The following is a 20,948-nucleotide window of genomic DNA, read 5'->3' on the forward strand; positions in this document are numbered from 1 at the left end:
TCAACAATATCCATATTTATTTATTTTTTTAAAAGACTTTATTTATTTGTTTGAGAGAGAGAGTGAGGGGGAGGGGCAAAAGGAGACGAAGAGAGAATCCCAAGCAGACTCTGCTGTGAAGCTCTATGTGGGGCTTGATCTCACAACCCTGAGATCATGATCTGAGCTGAAATCAAGAGTCTGACGCTTAACCAACTGAGGCACCCAGATGTCCCAACAAGATCCATATTTAAAAATGGTTAAGGTGGTGCTTGGCAACAATCAGTTTGTTCTCTGACAATCAGTTTTTTCTCTGTATTTGAAAGTCTGATTCTGCTTTTTGTTTGTTTATTCATTTGTTTTGGGTTTTTTTAGGTTCCGCATATAGGTGAAATCACATGGTATTTGTCTTTCTCAGTTTGACTTATTACACCTAATATCTATGTTGTCCATCCATGTTGTCAAGATCTCATCCTTTTTTATGGCTGTATAATTCTCTCTCTCTCTCTCTCTCTCTCTCCTCTCTCTCTCTCTCTCTCTGTGTGTGTGTGTGTGTGTGTGTGTGTATCACATCTTTATTATCCACATAATGCGTCTTTTGAAGATTGTTGTTATTTTCTTGGTATGATGCCACCAGGCTATTTTGAAGAATTTTCAAGAAAGAGTCATATCATGCCATTCCTTCATTCACTCATTCATTCAGTTAATATATAGCAAGCACCTAGTAGGTGAGAGGCAGCCTTCTATGGGTGAAGGATATAATGATGAAAAGGAAACAGTAAAAAAAAAAAAGTCTTGGTTTAGGGGAGTCTACATTCTAGTGGGGAGAGTTAGATAATAAGCAAGAAAAACAAGAAGTCATATTCACATTAGATAGTGTGAAGGAATCAGGAGAAAATTCAGCAGAACAGCAGGTATGGCATGTTTGGGTGGGGAAGGTGTTGAACTATTAGATGGGCTAGCAGGGAAGGCTCTGAGAAGGTGACTTGAACAAAGGAAGAGCAGTAGTTGATGAGATCAGAGGGGCATTCGAGATCCAGGACCTTGTAGTTCTATGTAGGACTGAGACTTGTACTCAGAATGAAAAGGCAAGTACTGTAGTATTTGGGGCAAGACAGACATGATCTAGACCACTCTGGCTACTGCCTTGAGAATAGACTGAACTGAGGCGTAAGGGCAGCAGAAGGGAGACAAGGTAGGAGGTGCTTCTGACTGTCGGGGAAGAGAGGGTGGTGGCTTAGAATAGGGTCTTGGCAGTGGAGGGGCTGAGGAACTGTTGAATTGGGAAGTTCCCATGAAACTCTGGTACGGTTAGGATGCTCATGAGGATGTTACCTGTTTTGAAGTTATTCAGGCAAAAATTTCTTTCTGTTCTTAGTGTTAGGATTATTTGAACATTTCCCCTAAGCTGTTGGTTTCATTTTAGTGTAAAAGCACTCTGAATATATGATTGGACAATTTGATCAGAAGAAAGCATAAAGGAAATTAATAGTTCATCTTTAAAAAGTGAATTCAACTTAATGACATTTTGTATATTACACTTACTTTGGTCATCTTACCATTAGTTTTCGCTTTGCTTGATTTTTTTTTCCTCGCAGCTTAAAAACTTCTGCCTTTTTTTTTTTTTCCGTATTATTTGTGTTTCCGTAAACCTCTTTATATATTCATTTCTGGTACAATGTAGGGTCGTATAAATATTTGTCTCATTGAGTTTATCTAAGGGGACATATTTCACACTCTCTTCAAGGTTGCATCTATTCCCTTTTCATTGTTGTGCTTGTTTCTCTGTTATGTAAGGGTGAAACCTGCCTGCAAGAATTCAAACCATAAGAACAATTTGTGTTTTGCATGGAACATTAAATAAAAGAATGCTTGTCTTATATAAGCAAGAACAACTGAGCTGTTTGGTCATTTGACTCGGAAGATCAGTTGAGTTAAAAGTGAGTCAAATCAATTGTTGGCCTGAATTATTTGCCACCAGTTGGTTCATTCAAAACACTTAGTCTAATGATATGTTGTATCTATGACACATCCTGATTATGAAACTTGCTTTTATGTTTATTTTAAGAGATATTTTTAAAAAGTTTGAATTTAAATTCCAGTTAGTTAACCAACCGTGTAATAATTAGTTTCGGGTATAGAATGTAGTGATACAATACTTCCATACCGTAGCCCGTGCTCATCGCAGCAAGTGCCCTCCTTAATCCCCATCAGTTATTTCATCCATCCCCCAGCAACCTCCCCTTAGGAGAAAATTTTGTATCACAAACAGGTATCAAAAAATTCATATGAGGGGCGCCTGGGTGGCTCAGTGGGTTAAGCTGCTGCCTTCGGCTCAGGTCATGATCTTGGGGTCCTGGGATCAAGCCCCACATCGGGCTCTCTCTGCTCAGCGGGGAGCCTGCTTCCTCCTCTCTCTCTCTGCCTGCTTCTCTGCCTACTTGTGATCTCTCTCTGTCAAATAAATAAATAATATCTTTAAAAAAACCCCTCATATGATTAGATAATGAGGAGTCCAAAGACCGACTGAAAGGATGTTTAGTCCTAAAGACACATTGTGATATCCATGTATAAGGAATCAAACTTCTGATGAAAACTGAGAGGCTGAAAAACAAATTTATCAGACAGCAAAATGTTTATGCTCATCCCTTCTCTTCCTGAGCGTCATTAAGTCATGAACTAAACAAACGTGTTTTCCTGTTTATTCATCACATGGTGCCAATTTGCAGATGTGACTTATGAGACATGTTTCTCACTTCATATTTTATAATATTCTTTGTGGTAAAGCTGTGAGTTCTGTTTTAAAATAAAATCTTTCAGAATCATGGGAAGCTCTGAAAGGGATTATAGAGCTCACCCATCAGGGGGATTTGTATATAAGGAACCTGAGGTCTAGAGTGTCGAAGTCCCAAGTCCTACAGCTGATTATTTGGAGAGTCTAGATCAACATTCAAGATTCCTGACACCTAATTCAGAGCTTTTTACCTCAGATTAACTTTCTGTAGTGAGCTGAATCCCCAGTTTGAGGTAACAAAAAACACTGGAACAACAAAAACGTTTAGGCTTTCATTACGAATCAAAGCCCAATATATTAAAATTATGCTGCCAATCTAATGCATGATGTCCTAGTACATATAATCTTATTCATGATGTATTTCAAAATGAGTAGACTTCATGGGAAAGCTTATCCCTTGAATTCAGCCTATGATTTGCATATATTAAGCCATCAACCTTTCCTTAGATTACTCTGATAACTCTCCAATGTGAGTATTACTGCATCTGCAAAAAAACACAAGGGGTTTCCAAAAGTTTACAGGGTAATTTCCTCCTCTTTATTGGAAATAAATATACAGTCATTACCTATGCTATAACTGTTTGGCTTTGTAGTATTACAGTGAATGTAATGGCTTTAGAAAATAAGAGAAATTTAAGAGTTGAGTATGAAAAAAATTAATGTTTGATGGTGTACATATTGAATCAACCTTATGAACACTTTTGTTTAGTTAAAAATTTGGTCTTATCCTATCATGCCTGGTTTGTCATGGCATAAAGGAACATTAAAAATTTTTTGAATATACTATATGTGATATGTGGCTAATATTATATTTTAAGCATGTGTACGGGAATGAATCTATAATGTCTAGCTCTACTTTAATGTGAGACACTTCTCTAATATTGATGCACAGTATTATAGAGGATTAAAATTTAAAGACTTATTCATAATCCTTTTCATTTTATATTTCCCCAGACAACTTGTAGAGATCGATGTCGGGTGTTTTTGTGTGTTGTATGTTATTTGTTTTAGATGTACTGTTTTTCAGGTCTACTTCTCTGAAGTAAGATGACTTGTCAAAAATTCTGTTTGGCTTTGTTACATTGGGGTAAGTAATCTGCTTTTTAAATCTCCACATGTAAGATTTTGCCCTTAGAGATGCTGTTTCTTTTTTTTGGCTAGCACAATGTCCCCTGTCTGAGTTAGAAATTCTTGGGCTCATGATTTAAAATACAAACCAAACCAAAGTGTAAGGATGAAAATGAAAAAATCCTTACCAATCTCCTGGGCACAACCTGACGTGTAACTTTTCAGACGTGTAACACACAAATACACACAATTTGTATCTATGGTTGTGAAAATAGAATTGGTCTCTATCTATTGTTCTGTTATTCTTTTTCTGCTTAATAGTTTTTCAGTTTATCATGACAACTTTTTTTTTTTTTTTACTGAGTACTTACTGATATGCTTATTCATTTAATGGTTGCATAGCAATGAACCTATGACTATACCTTAAATTATTAATTTACTAGACCAATTCCCCATTGATAGACATTTCTTTATCTGTTACAAATAATGCTGCATTGAAATCCATGCATATATCTTTGTATATTTGGGAGGATATTCCTGTTGATTAATTATTAAAGAGGAATTTCTATGTTAAATAGTATGCACATTTAAAAATTTGGTAGGTACTGTGAAATCTTCTCTGCAAATCCTTGAACCATTTGCAGTACCAACACAAATACGTGAATCCTATCCCATGGTATTTCTGTCAAAGATGTATATTATCGTTCTTCTACCTTTTTGCCCTATCAAATACGGAAAACATGACATCTGATTTCAGTTTTATTTACTCAGTTATTTGTGAGGTTGAGCACTGTTTATAGGCCATTTATATTTCTTATGCAAGTTTCTAAATCATGTACTTTGACCATTTTGTTGCTGGATTTGATCTTCGTACATTTTCAGAATTTTACCACTGATATTCAGCACTGTATTAGTCAGTGTTCTCCAGAGAAAGATAACCAGGAGGACTTAAAGAGCAAGATAAAGAGATTTACTATAAAGGCCTGGCTCACAAGATGGTGGAGCTTGGGAAGTCCCATGACCTTTGGTTGGTCAGCTGGAGAGCCAGGGGAGCTGATGGGATATGCTCCTCTCTGGATACTGGCAGGCTTGAGACCCAAGAAGAGCTGATGATCAGTTTGAGTCCAAAGGAAGGAAAAGACTGAAGTCAGTCAGGCAGCTAGATTTCCCTCTACTTCAGCCTTTTTGTTTTATTCAAGTTTCCAACTGATCCATAAGGCCCATCCATGTTTCCATGGTAGGGAGGGCAATCTGCTTTTCTCATTTTACTGATTCAAATGTTCAGTTCATCCACAACATCCTCACAGACACTCCCAAACTTTTTGACCAAATGACTGAGCACCCGGTAGCCCTAGACAAGTTGACACATTACCTTAATCATCACAAGCCCTTAACCATTTATTATGTTTTGCTGATTTTTCCTTCCTGCCCACTGTTTGCTACTTTGTTTTCTTTTATAATACAGAAAATTTATTTATGCACACTAACATCTTTATACATGTATAGAAACATGATATGGTGACACTTGAATGTTTTTTTTAGTAAATGTAGCATTATTAGGTTATAAATGTATAATATCAGATGTTAGTGAAAACTAATTCTCTGTACCAAGGAGCAATTTACTTGGTGATAATATGTAAAATATATCACTATGACACAAAATAATGGATTTATTCTTAAGTGGAAGGGAGATGCCATTTTAAATGCTATTTTACATTATAACTCCAGTAGACAATGACAAGTGTAATGTTATAAGGGGATATTGTCAAGTGATGGTGTTTATGTTGAACATTTCCGTCTTGAATATCAACAGAAGAAGACTTAAATGTATACTAGTCTTCCTTCTATCCACTGCGGAGTATCCTCAAGTGAAAGCTCACAGATAATTTTTTAATGTCATGATTTTAACTATTATAAATCATAGTATGCTTCTGTTTGAAATTAGTCACCCATTGCCAATGACTTTTTAAAAAATTTTATTTATTTATTTGAGAGAGAGAGAGAGAGAGAAAGTCGATGAGTGGGGGAAGCAGACTCTCTGCTGAGCACCAAGCCCAAGGCTTGAGTCCATCCCAGAAGCTGGATCATGACTTGAGCAGAAAGCAGGCACTAAGCAAATGGGCCACCCAGGCACCTGCCCCACCAATGACTTTTGAACATAGTATTCTCTGACTTGTTTCTTACTGCATTCTAGAGGTATTTTGATTAAAAAAAAAAAAAAAAACAGAAAACTCAAATCATCTCATTTAGGCTGCGTTCCAAGTTTTTTAAAACTAAATTCAGGTTGGGGCACCTGGGTCCCTCAGTCATTTAAGCATCTGCCTTCAGCTCAGGTCATGATCCCAGAGTCATGGGATCAAACCCTGCATCAGACTCTTTGCTGAGCAAGGAACCTGCTTCTCCCTCTCCGTCTACTGCTTCTCATGCTTGTGCTCTTTCTCTGTCAAGTAAATAAATAAAATCTTTTAAAAAATTAAAGTCAAGCTTTTTTAAAAAACAAAACCCATTTTAGCTGGCAACCATATTGGGAGCTTGTCCAGCTGTCCACCTGTGTGTTCTAAGCATCTCCTTGGCTAATCCAATCTGAAGGTGCTCTTCTAAGCTTCTCTCCAAGTTTTCTTTATGCATACTGTTTTTTCTTCTTATAGCCATTTATAGATTTATAGAAAATACCCAAAATAATTCCACTGTTAACAGATTTCAGAAAACTATACTACAAGGGACTATCAAAAAGTAACAACATACTCATTCTCTCCCCAATGAGAGAATTTACTAATTTTTATTAGGCTCTGTTCAATGTGTTTCACATAGGCTTTCCAAAAGGTTTGTTGTTTGATGAAGTTTTTTGAATCAGTAGAGTTCTTGGGATGTTGTTACCGTGATAACATATGCCTTCAGATGCAAATTCTGGAATCCTAGCTGTTTAGGGCTCATCTGGAGGGAAAGAAATATTATTTGCAAAAGAATCGTGTAAAATAGAACCATTTTTTAATTAAACTGATTCACTAGTTGCTATGTCTATGACGTTTATTATTACATTTTAAATTTCAAATAACTTCTTTGAGGATTTTAGACTTAGTTCAGCCAACTGAATATTCCATGTGGAGCTAGAAAATGTGCTTTTAGTTAATACCAACAAATATTCATAGTTTTGGAAAACCAAAGAAATAACCTGTTTTTATTGACATGTGCTAATTTCAGAAATATGTTAGAAAGATGAAGTCCAAAGGAAGACAGTTGTAATGAGGAGTCACTTTTGGTGATGTTATGATACCTAATTGTTATCAGTGTGGGCAAAATGTTAGTCATGTTGGTCATGTTTGCTTTAATTTTTGCATCTGATACCTTTTTATGTTAGTTCACTTTTATGGAAAAGTTTAGAGTTTAACAGTCATTACCTATATATTATTTAGGTATTTTTACATATATTACTATAATAATTTAAAGCTTTTTTGGTGAACTGGTTTTTTAAAAAATTGTAATTTTCTCACATTTTTACATTTACCCTAATTCTTCAAAAAATTCTCATTCCATGCAAATCCATGCAAAATTCTCAGAATTCTCATTCTGCATTGGTTTATATGTGAAGCAACACAGCTGTTGAATTATATGAGTAACTTGTAAAAGAAAGAATTATTGAGAATTAATTATTTTATTTTCAAACAATTACTGATTAAAAAAACAAGTACCACTCTTCAGAATTTTTTGCATATGAGATTATATAATTATTCTTAATTTTTATATATCTAAAAAGTGAGAATTGTCTTTAACCAGTAATAGAATTTTCCTGTCTTTGTGCATTGATTCTTGGAGAGTGCATTAAAGACATGTCTTAGGATATCTGAGGATATCTGACATTGTCTGGGGTAGATTCAAGAGATCATCCAGCTGTTCTGATGCTGAAGACAAACTCTTCTAAAAACACTCATAGTGCTGGGGTACCTGGGTGGCTCAGTGGGTTAAGCTGCTGCTTTTGGCTCAGGTCATGATCTCAGGGTCCTGGGATTGAGTCCTGCATCGGGCTCTCTGCTCAGCAGGGAGCCTGCTTCTCTCTCTCTTTCTGCCTGCCTCTCCATCTACTTGTGATTTCTCTCTGTCAAGTAAATAAATAAAATCTTTAAAAAAAAACCACTCATAGTGCTAACATTTTGGTAATATTTTCTTTAAGAAATATTAAAACAACACTTTAATATTTGTTTATATAATTGCACATTGAGATATTTCCCACTTATACTGGAAGCTCATTAGAAAAAAAATTTTTTTAAGTGCTCAACATCACTTGGCATCAGGGAAACACAAATCAAAACCACAGGGAGATACCACCTCATACCAATCAGGATGGCTAAAGTCAGGAAGCAACAGGTGTTGGCCAGGATGTGGAGAAAGGGGGACCCTCTTACATTGTTAGTGGGAATGCAAGCTGGTGCAGCCACTCTGGAAAACAGCATGGAGTTTCCTTAAAAAGTTGAAAATAGAGCTACCCTATGACCCAGCAATTGCGCTACTGAGTATTTACCCCAAAGATACAAATGTAGTGATCCGAAGGGGCACATGCACCCGAATGTTTATAGCAGCAATGTCCACAATAGCCAAACTATGGAAAGAGCCTAGATGTCCATCAGTAGATGAATGGATAAAGAAGATGTGGTATATACATACAATGGAATATCGGCCATCAAAAAACACAAAATCTTGCCATTTTCAATGACGGATGGAATTAGAGAGTATTATGCTAAACGAACTAAGTCAAACAGAGAAAGAAAATTATCCTATGATCTCACTGATAGGAGGAATTTGAGAAACAAGACAGATGATCAGAAGGTAAAGGAGAGGAAAATGAAACAAGATAAAACCAGAGAGGGAGACAAACTATAAGAGACTCTTCATCTCAAGAAACAAACTGAGGGTTGGTGGAGTGGAGGAGAGTGGGAGGGATGGGGTGGCTGGGGACGGACACTGGGGAAGGTATGTGCTATGGTGAGCACTATGAATTGTGTAAGACTGATGAATCAAGATCTGTACCCCTGAACCAAATAATACATTATATGTTAATATAAAAAAGAATAATTTTTAAAGAAAAAGTGATTGAAATATTTAGCTATAATTTTTTTCATTAAAATGTAAATATAGAAGGCTAGATTAATCAGCACAATTTTCAGATTTCCAAGAAGAGGTGCTAAAGGGTGAAGTTATCTCAGTAAATCAATGTACCCTTCCAAGTATCACACATTGTATAATGGAAGCCCAGAGCTCTGCATTAGGCACAGACTGAGCACTACATGGTTTAATCTCAGGTATTTCCTATTTATGTCTTAATCAAAATGACAAATTGTTTTTCTGTGTGTCTTTAATATCCTAACAGAATTTATTTATTTGACAACTGCACTTAACTTGGCATATCCAATTACTCCCTGGAGATTTAAGCTCTCTTGCATGCCACCAAATACAACCTACGACTTGCCAACTGGAATCTCCAAGAACACTTCCAATCTGAACGAACATTATGAGGCAGTTGTCAAAGCTAAATTGAATTTGAGTACTACCTACTTTTCTAACTTATCTTCCAAAACAACTTTCTACTGTTGCTTTTGGAGCAAGGAAGATAAAAACTGTTCTGTACATGCAGACAATATTGACGGGAAGGACTTTGTTTCAACAGTAAATTCTTTAGTTTTTCAACAAATAGGTAAGTATATTCATGTTCCAAGCATTACCTATTAACTGTGTGTGTGTGTGTGTGTGTGTGTTTAAGATTTTATTTATTTATTTGACAGAGAGCATAAGCAGGCAGAGTGGCTGGCAAAGAGAGAGGAAGAAACAGGCTCCTGGAAGAGCAGAGGGCCCCATGTAGGGCTAGAGCCCGATGTGGGGCTCGATCCCAGGACCCTGGGATCATGACTGGAGCCGAAGGCAGTTGCTTAACCAAGCCACCCAGATGTTCCCCTAGTAACTGTTTTAAACAAAATGTTTTCCTTCTCTGAAACCTGTATGAAGAAATGTAATATAGATGGGATTCTTATACGTATCATTTTGTATTAGTAATAATATTATGATTCATCATGTGACCAAACTAATGAACCCCACATTATTTTATATTTTATAAAAATACAATGAGGGGACTCTTTTTTCCTATAAATCTATTACTTGCAATCTTCTAAATTTGCTTTAAAATAGAAGAAGCACACCTTATTTTGTTGAATAGATAAAGTATTCAAAATATTCAACCATTGGGGGCACCTGGGTGGCTCACTTGGTTAAGCGTCTACCTTCAGCTCAGGTCATGATCTCAGGATCCTGGAATTGAGCTCCGCATTGGGCTCCTTGCTTAGTGGGGAGTCTGCTTCTCCACTCCCTCTGCCTTTCCCCAACCCCTGGTTTGTGTTCTCTCTCTCTCTCTCTCTCTAATAAATAAACAAAATCTTTTAAAAACATTCAACTGTTGAATTAGTTAAATTTTAAAACATTTATGAATAATATTTGTTCAAGCAAGGAATCTCTCAGTAGCCAATTACATATTTTAAATCAAGGGGGTTTTGTTGTTTAAGTATAATGCATACTGAATGTAGCTAGTGTAATAATTCTGCATCTGAAAATCAAAACCACAAAGTTATTTCCAAGCCTTCTGGAAAAGCTAACAGAGCAGTGTCAATTAAATCAGTATGCTGAGACCTATAGTATGAAAATAGAGGCACATATAAGTATAACACTCCTATAAAGGGTTAATCAGAATTTCTCAATGTCAACATTATTAACATTTTGGGCCAGACAATTCATGGTTATGGGGGGCTGTTCTGTGCATTGTAGGATGTTTAGTAACATCCCTGGCTTCTGCCTATTAGACGCAAGTAGCTCCTTCCCCCAAACATATCTCCAAATACTGCCAGATGCCCCTGAGGGCCAAATTGTCCCTGGTAGAGCATCACTGATTAGATGGTAGAAACACTCCAGTTCATTGAAATCAGTGCAGGAGTAAGAACAAAGCATAAATATACAATAAATTCAGAGTTTTAAAACAAGTTAGTAGTAATAGCTCTTAGTGTCTCCAAATGAGTCAACGGCCATTAATCATTTAATTTTAAATGAGGCATATATATTTTTTTAATTCATAGGGGAACTTAGCTATTTGACAATTATTAAATATACCAAGAGTGAACTTAATAAGACAGGGTCTTTGTGATGAGCTTTGATCAAAAAGTGTTAGTACTTTCTTCAGTTTTCAAGAGGAATGATTATGATGCTGTAGATTTAAATTTTACACATAAATAATGCTTCCATAACCAGTCGCTTCTTAGTGAGTTTAACTAAAATTGGTAGGTTAAGCGGCGATTGCTGAGGATTTCAACAGGTGGTTCTTTCAGGCATACTGTTTACTTTGTAAGGGCTCAACCTTTTGTAAAATCCCGACCAGCTACCAATCCTTCAGGTTTGGGGAAATATGTTAGCGTTGTCTTGGGTTAGCCATTATTTGTAGTTGTTGCTATTCTTGCTTTTTAAATTACAAATCACCAGTAATTTATTGCCAGGTAAGTTTTCCAGCGCACAGTGAAGTATATTTGCATCAGTTGTATTTGGGGCCCGTGATATTACAATAATAAGAATTCAAGACATGAATCATGGTTCACATGTGAATCACTGTGCTTTTAGTGGTAAAGCAGACTCAGAAATACTGCTCCAATTTGCTTATCCCTTGATGTTGAATATTTTTTTTTCCTCTTCGAAAGTGAGCATGAACTGAGCTAGGTGAGGTCTTTTGTCCTGCTTAAGCAGTTGAAGATTTGGGGGAAAAAAAAAAAAAAGAGTTTGAGAATTTAACTCTGTTACTTACCTAAAAGGAAACTGGGGACCTCGGGGGCTAAGTGACTTAGGTAGATACATACCACTGGTTAGAGCCGGTTCTTTTTCTCTCAGAATAGGTAATGGAAGTTGTATCAGAACACTGGTAAATTTAATTTAGTTCTTCTCTTTCACTGAGTTGTTCCGAATGTTTTTCAGATTTAATGTAGTTTATTTTTAATTCAGGTGCAAACTGGAACATACAGTGCTGGATGAAAGAGGACTTGAAATTATTCATCTGTTATATGGAGTCATTATTTAAGAATCCTTTCAAGACTTATGACCTTAAGGTCCATCTTTTATATGTTCTGTAAGTGCCAAATAAATTAATTTGGAAATTTCTACAATTTTTTTTAATGCAAGAGCTTCCATATACAGAAGTGGATTATGGAAACTCTCCTCTCCCTACATTTCCTTTTGTATGTATGTCCATTTCTAGAGGGCAGTTTTATGTATTTTTCATGCAGTATTAATCTCTATTAGGTTTCCTCTTTGCTCCTCCTGTTGATTAAGGTAGCAAGACACAACAATTATGGATGGGTGTATATTCTGCAAGAAGGATGAGCTCAGTTCAGGGCTCTTAGATATTTGAGTGCAGGGGGAAAACTTGTTATACATTTATTTTTCAAGCAGATTCTTTTGTCCTTTTCGATCATTTTATTAGCTTAGAAATGTAAGTGTTCAATATTTATTTGTGCAGAGTAGAGAGTCAAGATGGTGGTTTTAAATAGCCATACACTTATGATTCCAGAGAAGACATCATTCAAGTTTCCTAATAACTACAGGGACAATATTTATCATTTCTAGATGAATTTTAGCTCTTTAAAAAGTTTTCCTAATTTGTTCTTTTCTGTGACGCTTAAGGAGAAGGATACTAATTCCTTTCAGTTCTATAGTTTTGAGGGCATACTGTTGAGAGGCAATGTGCTAGAAACTGTCCATATAAACATGAGTCAAGATAGGAAGTGGAATAGTGGTAACCAGGGACTAGGGGTGCAAGTTCACATTTAATGTACAGAATTTCAGTTTGGGAAGGTGAGAAGAGTTCTGAAGCTGGATGGTGGTGATGATTATCGGACAATGTGAAGTACTACTGTCACTGAACTGTACACTCAGAATGGAAAATTTTATGTTATGTATATTTTAAATAAATAATTATATTAATTATATATTTAAAATCATTTTAAGTTAAAATAATTTATTTTTTTAATTTAAATTCAGTTCGCCAACATGTAGTATACCCTTATAAATTAAAATAATTAAAAGAGAAATTTAAAGATGTTAAAAAAAAAGGGTATGACGTCTGTCTCAGAGGCATCACAGACTATTGTTGGGGCAGATTCGCACATGACTTCAGTTGGAGTAGTTACTCTTGTATGTTGTTTAGGAATGTACGTGAAACCATGGGAGCACAAGATTGTTGCGGAAGCCTTAGGTGGGGATGGCTAGTGCAGCTGAATTCTAGATGACTCTGGAAGCCTGCTAACCCCTGTTTCTTTGGGTAGTTCTCATTAGGGACAGCCTTCTGAATGGGACTGTCCGATTGGTGAGAAGGTGCCCCCAGCTGCCAGTGTCTGAGCTTTACAAAATGTTAGATTTTCCAGACAAATGCTGGGCAGCCAGGAAACCTAGATACATGTTCACAACAGAAATGACTGCGCTATGGATCTCTAGAGGCGAACAAAGTAACGGGTTGTAAAGTGGGAAAGGTTGGAATAGTAATGGGTGATGGACAGCGAAGGGTGGACATTAAAAGGACAGGAAAGAATGAGCTTGTTTCTAGTCTGTAAATTATGACCCAGCAGGGAGAGAAAGGTTGACGATATGGTGGAAGAGAATCCATTGAAGATCTATGACAGAGAATGAGTATTTAAATAAGTAAGTTCCAGGAAGAGAGCACAGATGGAAAGTTGGTCTTAAAATGAAGGAAGCTCACTTCAGCTTTGAGTGATGAGGAAAGAAAGGAAACCCTCTTTTGGTTGGAGATATATTTGAAGTTTAGAGCAGAAAATTCCCTACTTTTTTGAGCAAAATAGATTTTGGTTCAGAGAAAAGAATTCCTTTGCAATGTAGCACATTCCTATGATGACCTAAATATTTTGGATGGTAATCAGAAACTCTCTGGGTGCTTACTCAAGAGAATTTCAAACATTATCAGCAGGGTAGGGCAGTGTGCTTGGTGTTAAAGCTCTGTGACTATCTGTAAGGATTTAAATTTTATTATGTATAGATTATATTTACATCTAGAGGTCTGCATTTTCAAGAAAAAGATATATCTGAATATATCAGAATTTACAAAGTTGCATAGTACCTTGGCTACAGCTATGAATTTTCGTTTCACTTCACTCAGCCAAGTAGTCACTGGTCTATTCATATAAATTGTCAGATCCAGGAAAATGAGAAAATTATGATAAATTAACTTGCTCATATGATGAATTTAGCAGATTGTATTTGACCTGATATTATTATTTTTATTATTATTATTATTTTTAGAGATGGAGAGAGAGAAGTTGGAGGAGGGGCAGAGGGAGAGGGAGAGAGAGAATCTTAAACAGGCTCCCTACCCAGCACAGAGCCTGACTCAGGGCTCCCTCTCACAGCCCTGAGATCATGACCTGAACTGAAATCAAGAGTCAGGTCCTTAACTGCCTGAGACACCCAGGCATCCTGAACTGCTTTTATTTTGAACTCACCTTCTAAAAATATCAGTACAGGAAAACTTATCATAATTGTATGGTTTGAGAAATATTGTGGGTTGTGGCATTTCCCCTCCCACATTAATTGTTTTCTCCTTTATACAATTTGGTTAATATGTCCATTTTACCCATTGTTACATGCCGTTTCTGTCTTGAATTCTGTTGTGGGCATCTTTGGGCACTATATCTTCAAATAATTTAAATAAGACTTTTCATATTAGGAGGAAGAGAGTCAGTGTAATAAACAAGACCTCCATGGGAGGGAAAATCCATAAGGGTAGTTTCTGGAAGAAGAGATTTTAAATCAAAATCCCCTTCTCCAGACATTAGAGAATCCTTGGGAGAAATCTTTCAAATGCTTTTATGTGTAAATAAGTATATTTCTTAAAGGAACTAAAACCTAATGTTTATAAGGGGTTTAAAGCCCTATAAATATGTCCCTTAAGGGAAAGCATTGTTTGAGCTCAGATATTAATGTTTGTAGAGAATCCAAAGGAGAGGTGCCATAGAAATGTGCTATTTTCAACTGCTTTAGGACATTTTATCTTTGACATGGAAGAGAAATCCTTTTCTTCCTTCATGAGATGTTTACTGTGTGCACCAGCCACTGAGCTGAGTGTGGGCAACCACGCTGAACAGCTCAGACACAGCCCTTGCCCTCCTGGAGCTAACAGTGAAGATGAGGAACATAACAAAGTTTGAAAACACTGGTGAAATAAACACAGGGACTTATGAAAACACATAGAGACAGGCACTAGAAGTATCTGCCTGGAATATGAGGGGGATATAGGATGAACCAGGTAGAGTGAGGAGCATTTGCAAGGTCCCAAGTTCACATCTGGTCATTTGAGGGCATGAAAAGGTAAGGATGGTTGTGTCATCAAGTTGGGGAATGGTGAGAAATGGAGGTGGATGAATAAGGGTCATCCTAAGAGTTTGGGCTTCTGTAACTGCTAACACCTCGTTTACTCTGTCTCTTTACTATTCCCTATCAGCATTCCTGGTGATTTCCATGTCCTTATGGATGACCTTCAACTTCTTGAAGGCTTTACTTCCCCTATTCTTTCTTCTCCACCCCATCTGGTTCACCCATTCTTGTGGACTTGCTCCAGACCTTGCCATTACCAGTAACCGTGCTCTGTTTGTATTTCAGAGTCAAGCACCTCACTCTCTGACCATCTCCTCCTCCTCACCTTAGGCTTCTTCCCTCTATTGTCTCAATGTCTGGAATAATTCTCCATATTTCTTGGCTCTGCCTTCTGAATTTCTTTTTCTCCCATTTCTTCTGTACCTCTCTGCAGTGGGGGAATTTTCTCAGAACAATTTTGGGAATCCAGTGGCTTTGTTTAATTTTGTACCCTTTCAGTTTGAGCTAGTAGTGTTTCTGCCACCTGCTCTCTCATAGGAGCCACACAGCCTCCTGTGACTCTCACTGTGATTCATCCCATTAGGTAAAAGCCCACAGGTCTCTTAGAGATAAGCCCTCCTCTGTCTTCTCTTTGATCTTTGCTTGGAAGCCGTGTCCTAGCAGCGACATCTATGCCATCTAGAGAGACTAGGTATCTCGCAGCTCTTGTCTTGGTTTCTTTTGTTTAACAGCCCTTTGCTCAATATATATCTCTCCTCTTGTGGCAAGAAGAAGCCAAGAGTCACCTTCAGACACCTCCTTGGCAATTTCCTGCAGCAGATCACCCAGTTCAGGAGGCACACGCTGTCTACAGCTTGCTTTCTGTCCCTACATAAGATTCTCTTTCCTCCAGTTTCCAGTCCATGTTCTTCAATTCCTCTTGTACCCTCACTGGCAGTGTCCTCAAACTCCACATTTCCACTCACATTCTATTCAAGGCAATTTAGGGTTTCTTTAGCCTTTGTCTCCAAATTGTTCCAGCCTCTGTCTGTCACCTGGTTCTAAAGCCACTCCCACATTTTTAGGTGTTACTGTATGGCATCATCCCATTTCCATGTTCCAATACCTGTCTTGGTTATTGTGCTATAGAATAGGCTACCCCAAGTTTAGTGGCTTAACACAACAATCATTTATCATTTCATAGACCCTGTGGTTCAGGAATCCGGGCGCTGCTTAGCTGGGGACTCATGCCTCAAAGTCTTTCACAAGGTTGCAGTGAAGATGTCAGCTAGAACTGCAGTTATTTCAAGGCTTAAGTTCAGGAGGCTCTGTTTCCTGGGCTTCCTAGTTCCTCATGGGCTATTGGACAGAGGGCCTTATTTCCTCCCGGGATGAGGCTGGAGGTTTCCTTCCGTTCCTTGTCATGTGGATTTCTCCATAGGTTATGCTACAACATGGCAGCTGGCTTCCCTGAGAGAGAGCCATAGACACTCCTTGATGACCTTACTTTGGATTTTCAGCAGGAAAATTGGAGCTGGGGGGAGGTTCTCTTACAATTGCTTTCCTCACCAAAACCTACCAGCCTGCTCCTATCAGTGCTCACACAGCATCCTTCTCTTCTCTAATCATGGATGAGTTCTCTGTGTTCCAATCTCAAGTGAACCCTTTCTCATGTGTTTTGAGTCCCATCCCCTGTAGCTTACTCAAGGACTTTGCTCTTATAGTTATCCCCTCTCTTCCTGCATTATCAAGCTTTCTTCTCAGCTGATAACACACTGTAATAACTCCCATTTAAGACATAGATCACACATTCCATCAAGTCACCACCCATTTCACTGCTTCCTTTAAAGAAAATCAAGTTTTAAAGTATTTGAATATATTATATTTTCGTAAGTTCCTTCTGGCCATGAGGGAGTAATTCAGTCTGGGATTACTCTTCTGTCATAAACAATTAGAAAGCTGGATAAAAATGTAGGAAACATCTACTTCCAGATATGGGACAAAAGCAGAACATAACTGTGATTTCTTTTTCTTTTTAAAGATTTTATTTATTTATTTGCAAGAGAGAGAGAGAGAGAGAGAATGAGAGAGCACTGAGGGAAAGGGAGAAGCAGGCTCCCCACTGAGCAGAGAGCCCAGTGTGGGGCTCAATCCCAGGGCCCTGAGATCATGACCTGAGCCAAAGGCAAACAACCACCCAGGTGCCCCTCTGATTCCTGAGAAAAGGAAACAAAGTGAATCCTGAATTTTCAGGCTCTCTGGACTAAAGGCAATTTTCAGAACTTGGCACAGGGCTGGGAGACTCAGGTGGAGCCCAGTGATTTTGCTGGATCAAGGAGACAGAAGTAGGAGTTCAGAGAGCATAAGGAAGCTTGAATTTGTGAGGTAGAGTATTTGATGCAGGGGGGTACACAGAATTAGTATTGGGGTCCCCTTGACTGATGACCAGTCTGCCCATGATGTTTGGTAAGAAACTGAGTTGGGTAAGAAATACTAGGAAGAGAACAATCACCAGAAACTATAAACTAAACAATTCTCAAAAGTTATATAGGACCAAGAATAATTGAAGTTTTCTACCAAGCAGGTTAGTGAATATCAATGACATTAGAAACCCCATAATAGCCACATTCTAAAAGTGGGGCCAAATTAACCCTAGAGTCAAGGTTATTCTCTCCCCAAAATAACTTGAAAGAAAAAAGGTTCAAACTGGTGCCTAAATAACTTAACTGACTGCCAGAACAAATTCCAACATTGTTTAAAGCAAAACAACACAATCCAACACTTAATGTAGTATTCATAATGTCTGGCATCTAGTAGAAAAATACTACACATATGAGGAACAGAAAAATGTAACCCCTAGCCAAGAGGAAAAGAAAAACCAGTCAATAGAAACAGATCCAGAAATGAAATAATAAAAGTAGCAGACAAGGATGACTATTACAATGTTCCACATGCTCAAGGATATAAAGGAAAACATGAATATAATGAGAGAAATTGGCAATATAGAGAAGAACCAACTGCAATTTTTAGAAAAGACAAATGCATTATTTATAAAGTAAATAAAAGTGCTCTGTACTAACCGGGACATTTTAGGGCTAGTGTTATTCACTCAAGAAACATTTGGTGTGGGGCACCTGGGTGGCTCAGTGGGTTAAAGCCTCTGCCTTCGGCTCAGGTCATGATCCCAGGGTCTTGGGATCAAGCCCTGCATCGAGCTCTCTGCTCAGCAGGGAGTCTGCTTCCCCTATCTCTCTGCCCACCTCTCTGCCTACTTGTGATCTCTGTCTGTCAAATAAATTAAATCTTAAAAAAAAAAAAAAAAAAAGAAACATTTGGTGTGTATAGGCCACAGTGCTGGGCTCTGTGAGAAGTACACTTCCCATTCCCTTCCTTCCTTCCTTCCTTCCTTCCTTCCTGTCAAGGTGAATTCATGGATTCTTCTTCTATTTTATGGGCTATAATCAGTTACTATCATTTTTAATTTTATTGCTCAAATTGCCCCATATTTGGCCATTGGGAACTTATTCAGATTGGTTTCTGTGTCCTTTTGATGTGTCTCATATTTTTTTTTTCTTTTTTGAGGACTTCCTCTCTAGTATTACAAGACAATTCAAGTTAGTTTTATACTTTTCTTGCTTTAAAACTGGAATCAGCCATTTCTCCAAGGAGCCCAGATTCCTTTTTATTGGAGAATGGTATTTACAAAGCAGTACCTGGGAGCTACATTCTCATGTTACTTGGGGGGCATTGTTTCTGGGCCCTCTCAGCTCCAGAGCTAGTCACATGTATGTGTATCCACAATACACACACAACGTGTATATATAATAGACACAAATTTGCATTTCTCTATCTCTGTATACACATTCATTAAAAGCATGTATTCATACTAACATCGCCCATTTTTAAAAAGATTTATATATTTAGAGAGAGAGTGAGCAAGTCAGGGGTGAGCAGAAGAAGAGGGAGAGAGAAAATCTCAAGCAGACTCCTTGCTGAATATGGAGCCTAACCTAGGACCTGATCCCAGGACTTTGACATCATGATCTGAGTCAAAACCAGAAGTCTGGTGCTTAACGAACTGAGCCATGCAGGCACCCATAGTATCTTCCATTTTAGCCCAAAACCATAGGATCCATTCTAGCCTTCCTTTTCCTTTCTTCCTTCTTTCCCTCTCCCTCTCCTCTCCTCTCCTTTTCCTCTCTTTCTACTTCCCTTCCCTCCCTCTTTCCCAGCCTCCCACATGTCCCTCTTTCTTTTTTCTCCAGCAGTAAAAAACTGTCTTCCCTTTCCCACAATATCAAACCCATTTGCTTTGTCCTAGAACATATGTAAAGTAATTTTGGAATTGCTAACGTATACCACTATGAAAAACAAGCATACTAACTAGAGTACAATATTTGTTTCCACTCATTTTACCTTTGCTAAGGCTAAAGGTTTCATGGTCCAAATACTATGTTCCAAAGGTAATTAGGATTTCTCCTCCAATGTGGTTATACTGTTAACTTGATATGCATGAAGGTCCATTTGTTTTTATTTGCAGTCTTTTTTTTTTTCTTTCTCTGTTTCATCCTTGTTGATTTTCCATTTGTTTGATAATATCTTACATCTGAAGAGTACTTTGCGTTTTACAAAATGCTTCTTAAACTTGTCTCCTTGATGACATTTATCTAGGCCATTACTTCTTATTTGGGCCTGATTCATGAGATCTGGGGTGGAGCCAGTAATTTGCATATTTTAAAAAGATTTTATTTATTTATTTGTCAGAGAGAGAGAACAAGCAGGAGGGGAGCAGTAGGCAGAGGGGGAAGCAGGCTCCCTGCTGAGCAAGGAGCCTATGCTGGGCTTGATCCCAGGACCCTGGAATCATGACCTGAGCCCAAGGCAGCTGCTTAACCGACTAAGCCACCCAGGCACCCCAGTAATTTGCATTTTTATCAAGTTCCCGAGGATGCTGGTGCTACTGGTGTGGGGATAACTCTTTGAGAACCAATCTATGGCTCTTATTGAAAACAGATTCCTTAGCCCCAGACCTACTGAATTCTTCATGGAAGGTCTAGGAATCTATTTTTAACAAGGTTCCAGGTGATTCTGATGAGAGTAGTTTGGGATACTAATTTGGGCTTTGAAATTTGGGGGGATTCCCAAAGTAGATTTTTTGGGTAACATCCATATAGATTACCAGTCTGAGATTAAAATAAGTGATTTGATTAAATGATATACAAAACTAATACTGTTTTCAACAATTCCCACTTACTCATTTGTCCACCATGGTTTGCTCTCAGTTTATGTCACAGTTAGGAATTGGGGGGTACCCATTTGATGTTATTCCTGTAATAGCTTGGCATAGATCTTTGCTTAGAGAAGTTTGAATATATTAATAGAAAAGTAATCCTGGGAACAAACAATATGACCAAAGATCAGAGGATAGACTGTGCTCTCTCTATAAATCACTGTGTCTATCAAAAATGAAATTTCAGTAATAAATATTAATATGTCTAACTTCTGAGTAGAGAAATTGCCCAAATGGTAAAATTTTCAAGGAAGCCAAATTTAAAATTTGAGAAATGTTTTGTTTTGTTTTGTGTAACTATTTTCACTTTTAAGTAAAGTTTGCTCACTTATAGAGCGATTAAATAGTGGTAGTGTGTGTGTGTGTGTGTGTGTGTGTGTGTTGGCAAGGCATAAGATACTTGGCTGCATAAAAGTTTGTGAAGGATTTCAGAAATTTTTA

The 20,948-nt window shown here is 37.6% G+C and overlaps 1 protein-coding gene across 6 annotated transcripts in view; it reads left to right on the forward strand.

Annotated features, from left to right (window-relative positions):
* The window catches only part of LEPR (leptin receptor), an 89,667-nt gene that overhangs the window by 20,765 nt on the left and 47,954 nt on the right, over positions 1-20,948 (forward strand). For 3 of the 6 annotated variants that reach the window (XM_044238392.1, XM_044238390.1, XM_044238393.1), the window contains 3 exons: positions 3,801-3,860; positions 9,204-9,527; positions 11,861-11,984. In XM_044238392.1, coding sequence (XP_044094327.1) covers positions 3,821-3,860; positions 9,204-9,527; positions 11,861-11,984 — 488 coding nt within the window. In that variant the 5' untranslated portion in view covers positions 3,801-3,820. Of the gene's footprint in view, positions 1-1,671; positions 1,920-3,598; positions 3,861-9,203; positions 9,528-11,860; positions 11,985-20,948 lie in introns of those variants that run through there. The other 3 variants (XM_044238391.1, XM_044238394.1, XM_044238389.1) reach the window with 3 other exon arrangements.

This window comes from Neovison vison, chromosome 2 (assembly GCF_020171115.1).
Source record: "Neovison vison isolate M4711 chromosome 2, ASM_NN_V1, whole genome shotgun sequence".
NCBI classification, from domain to species: domain Eukaryota; kingdom Metazoa; phylum Chordata; class Mammalia; order Carnivora; family Mustelidae; genus Neogale; species Neogale vison.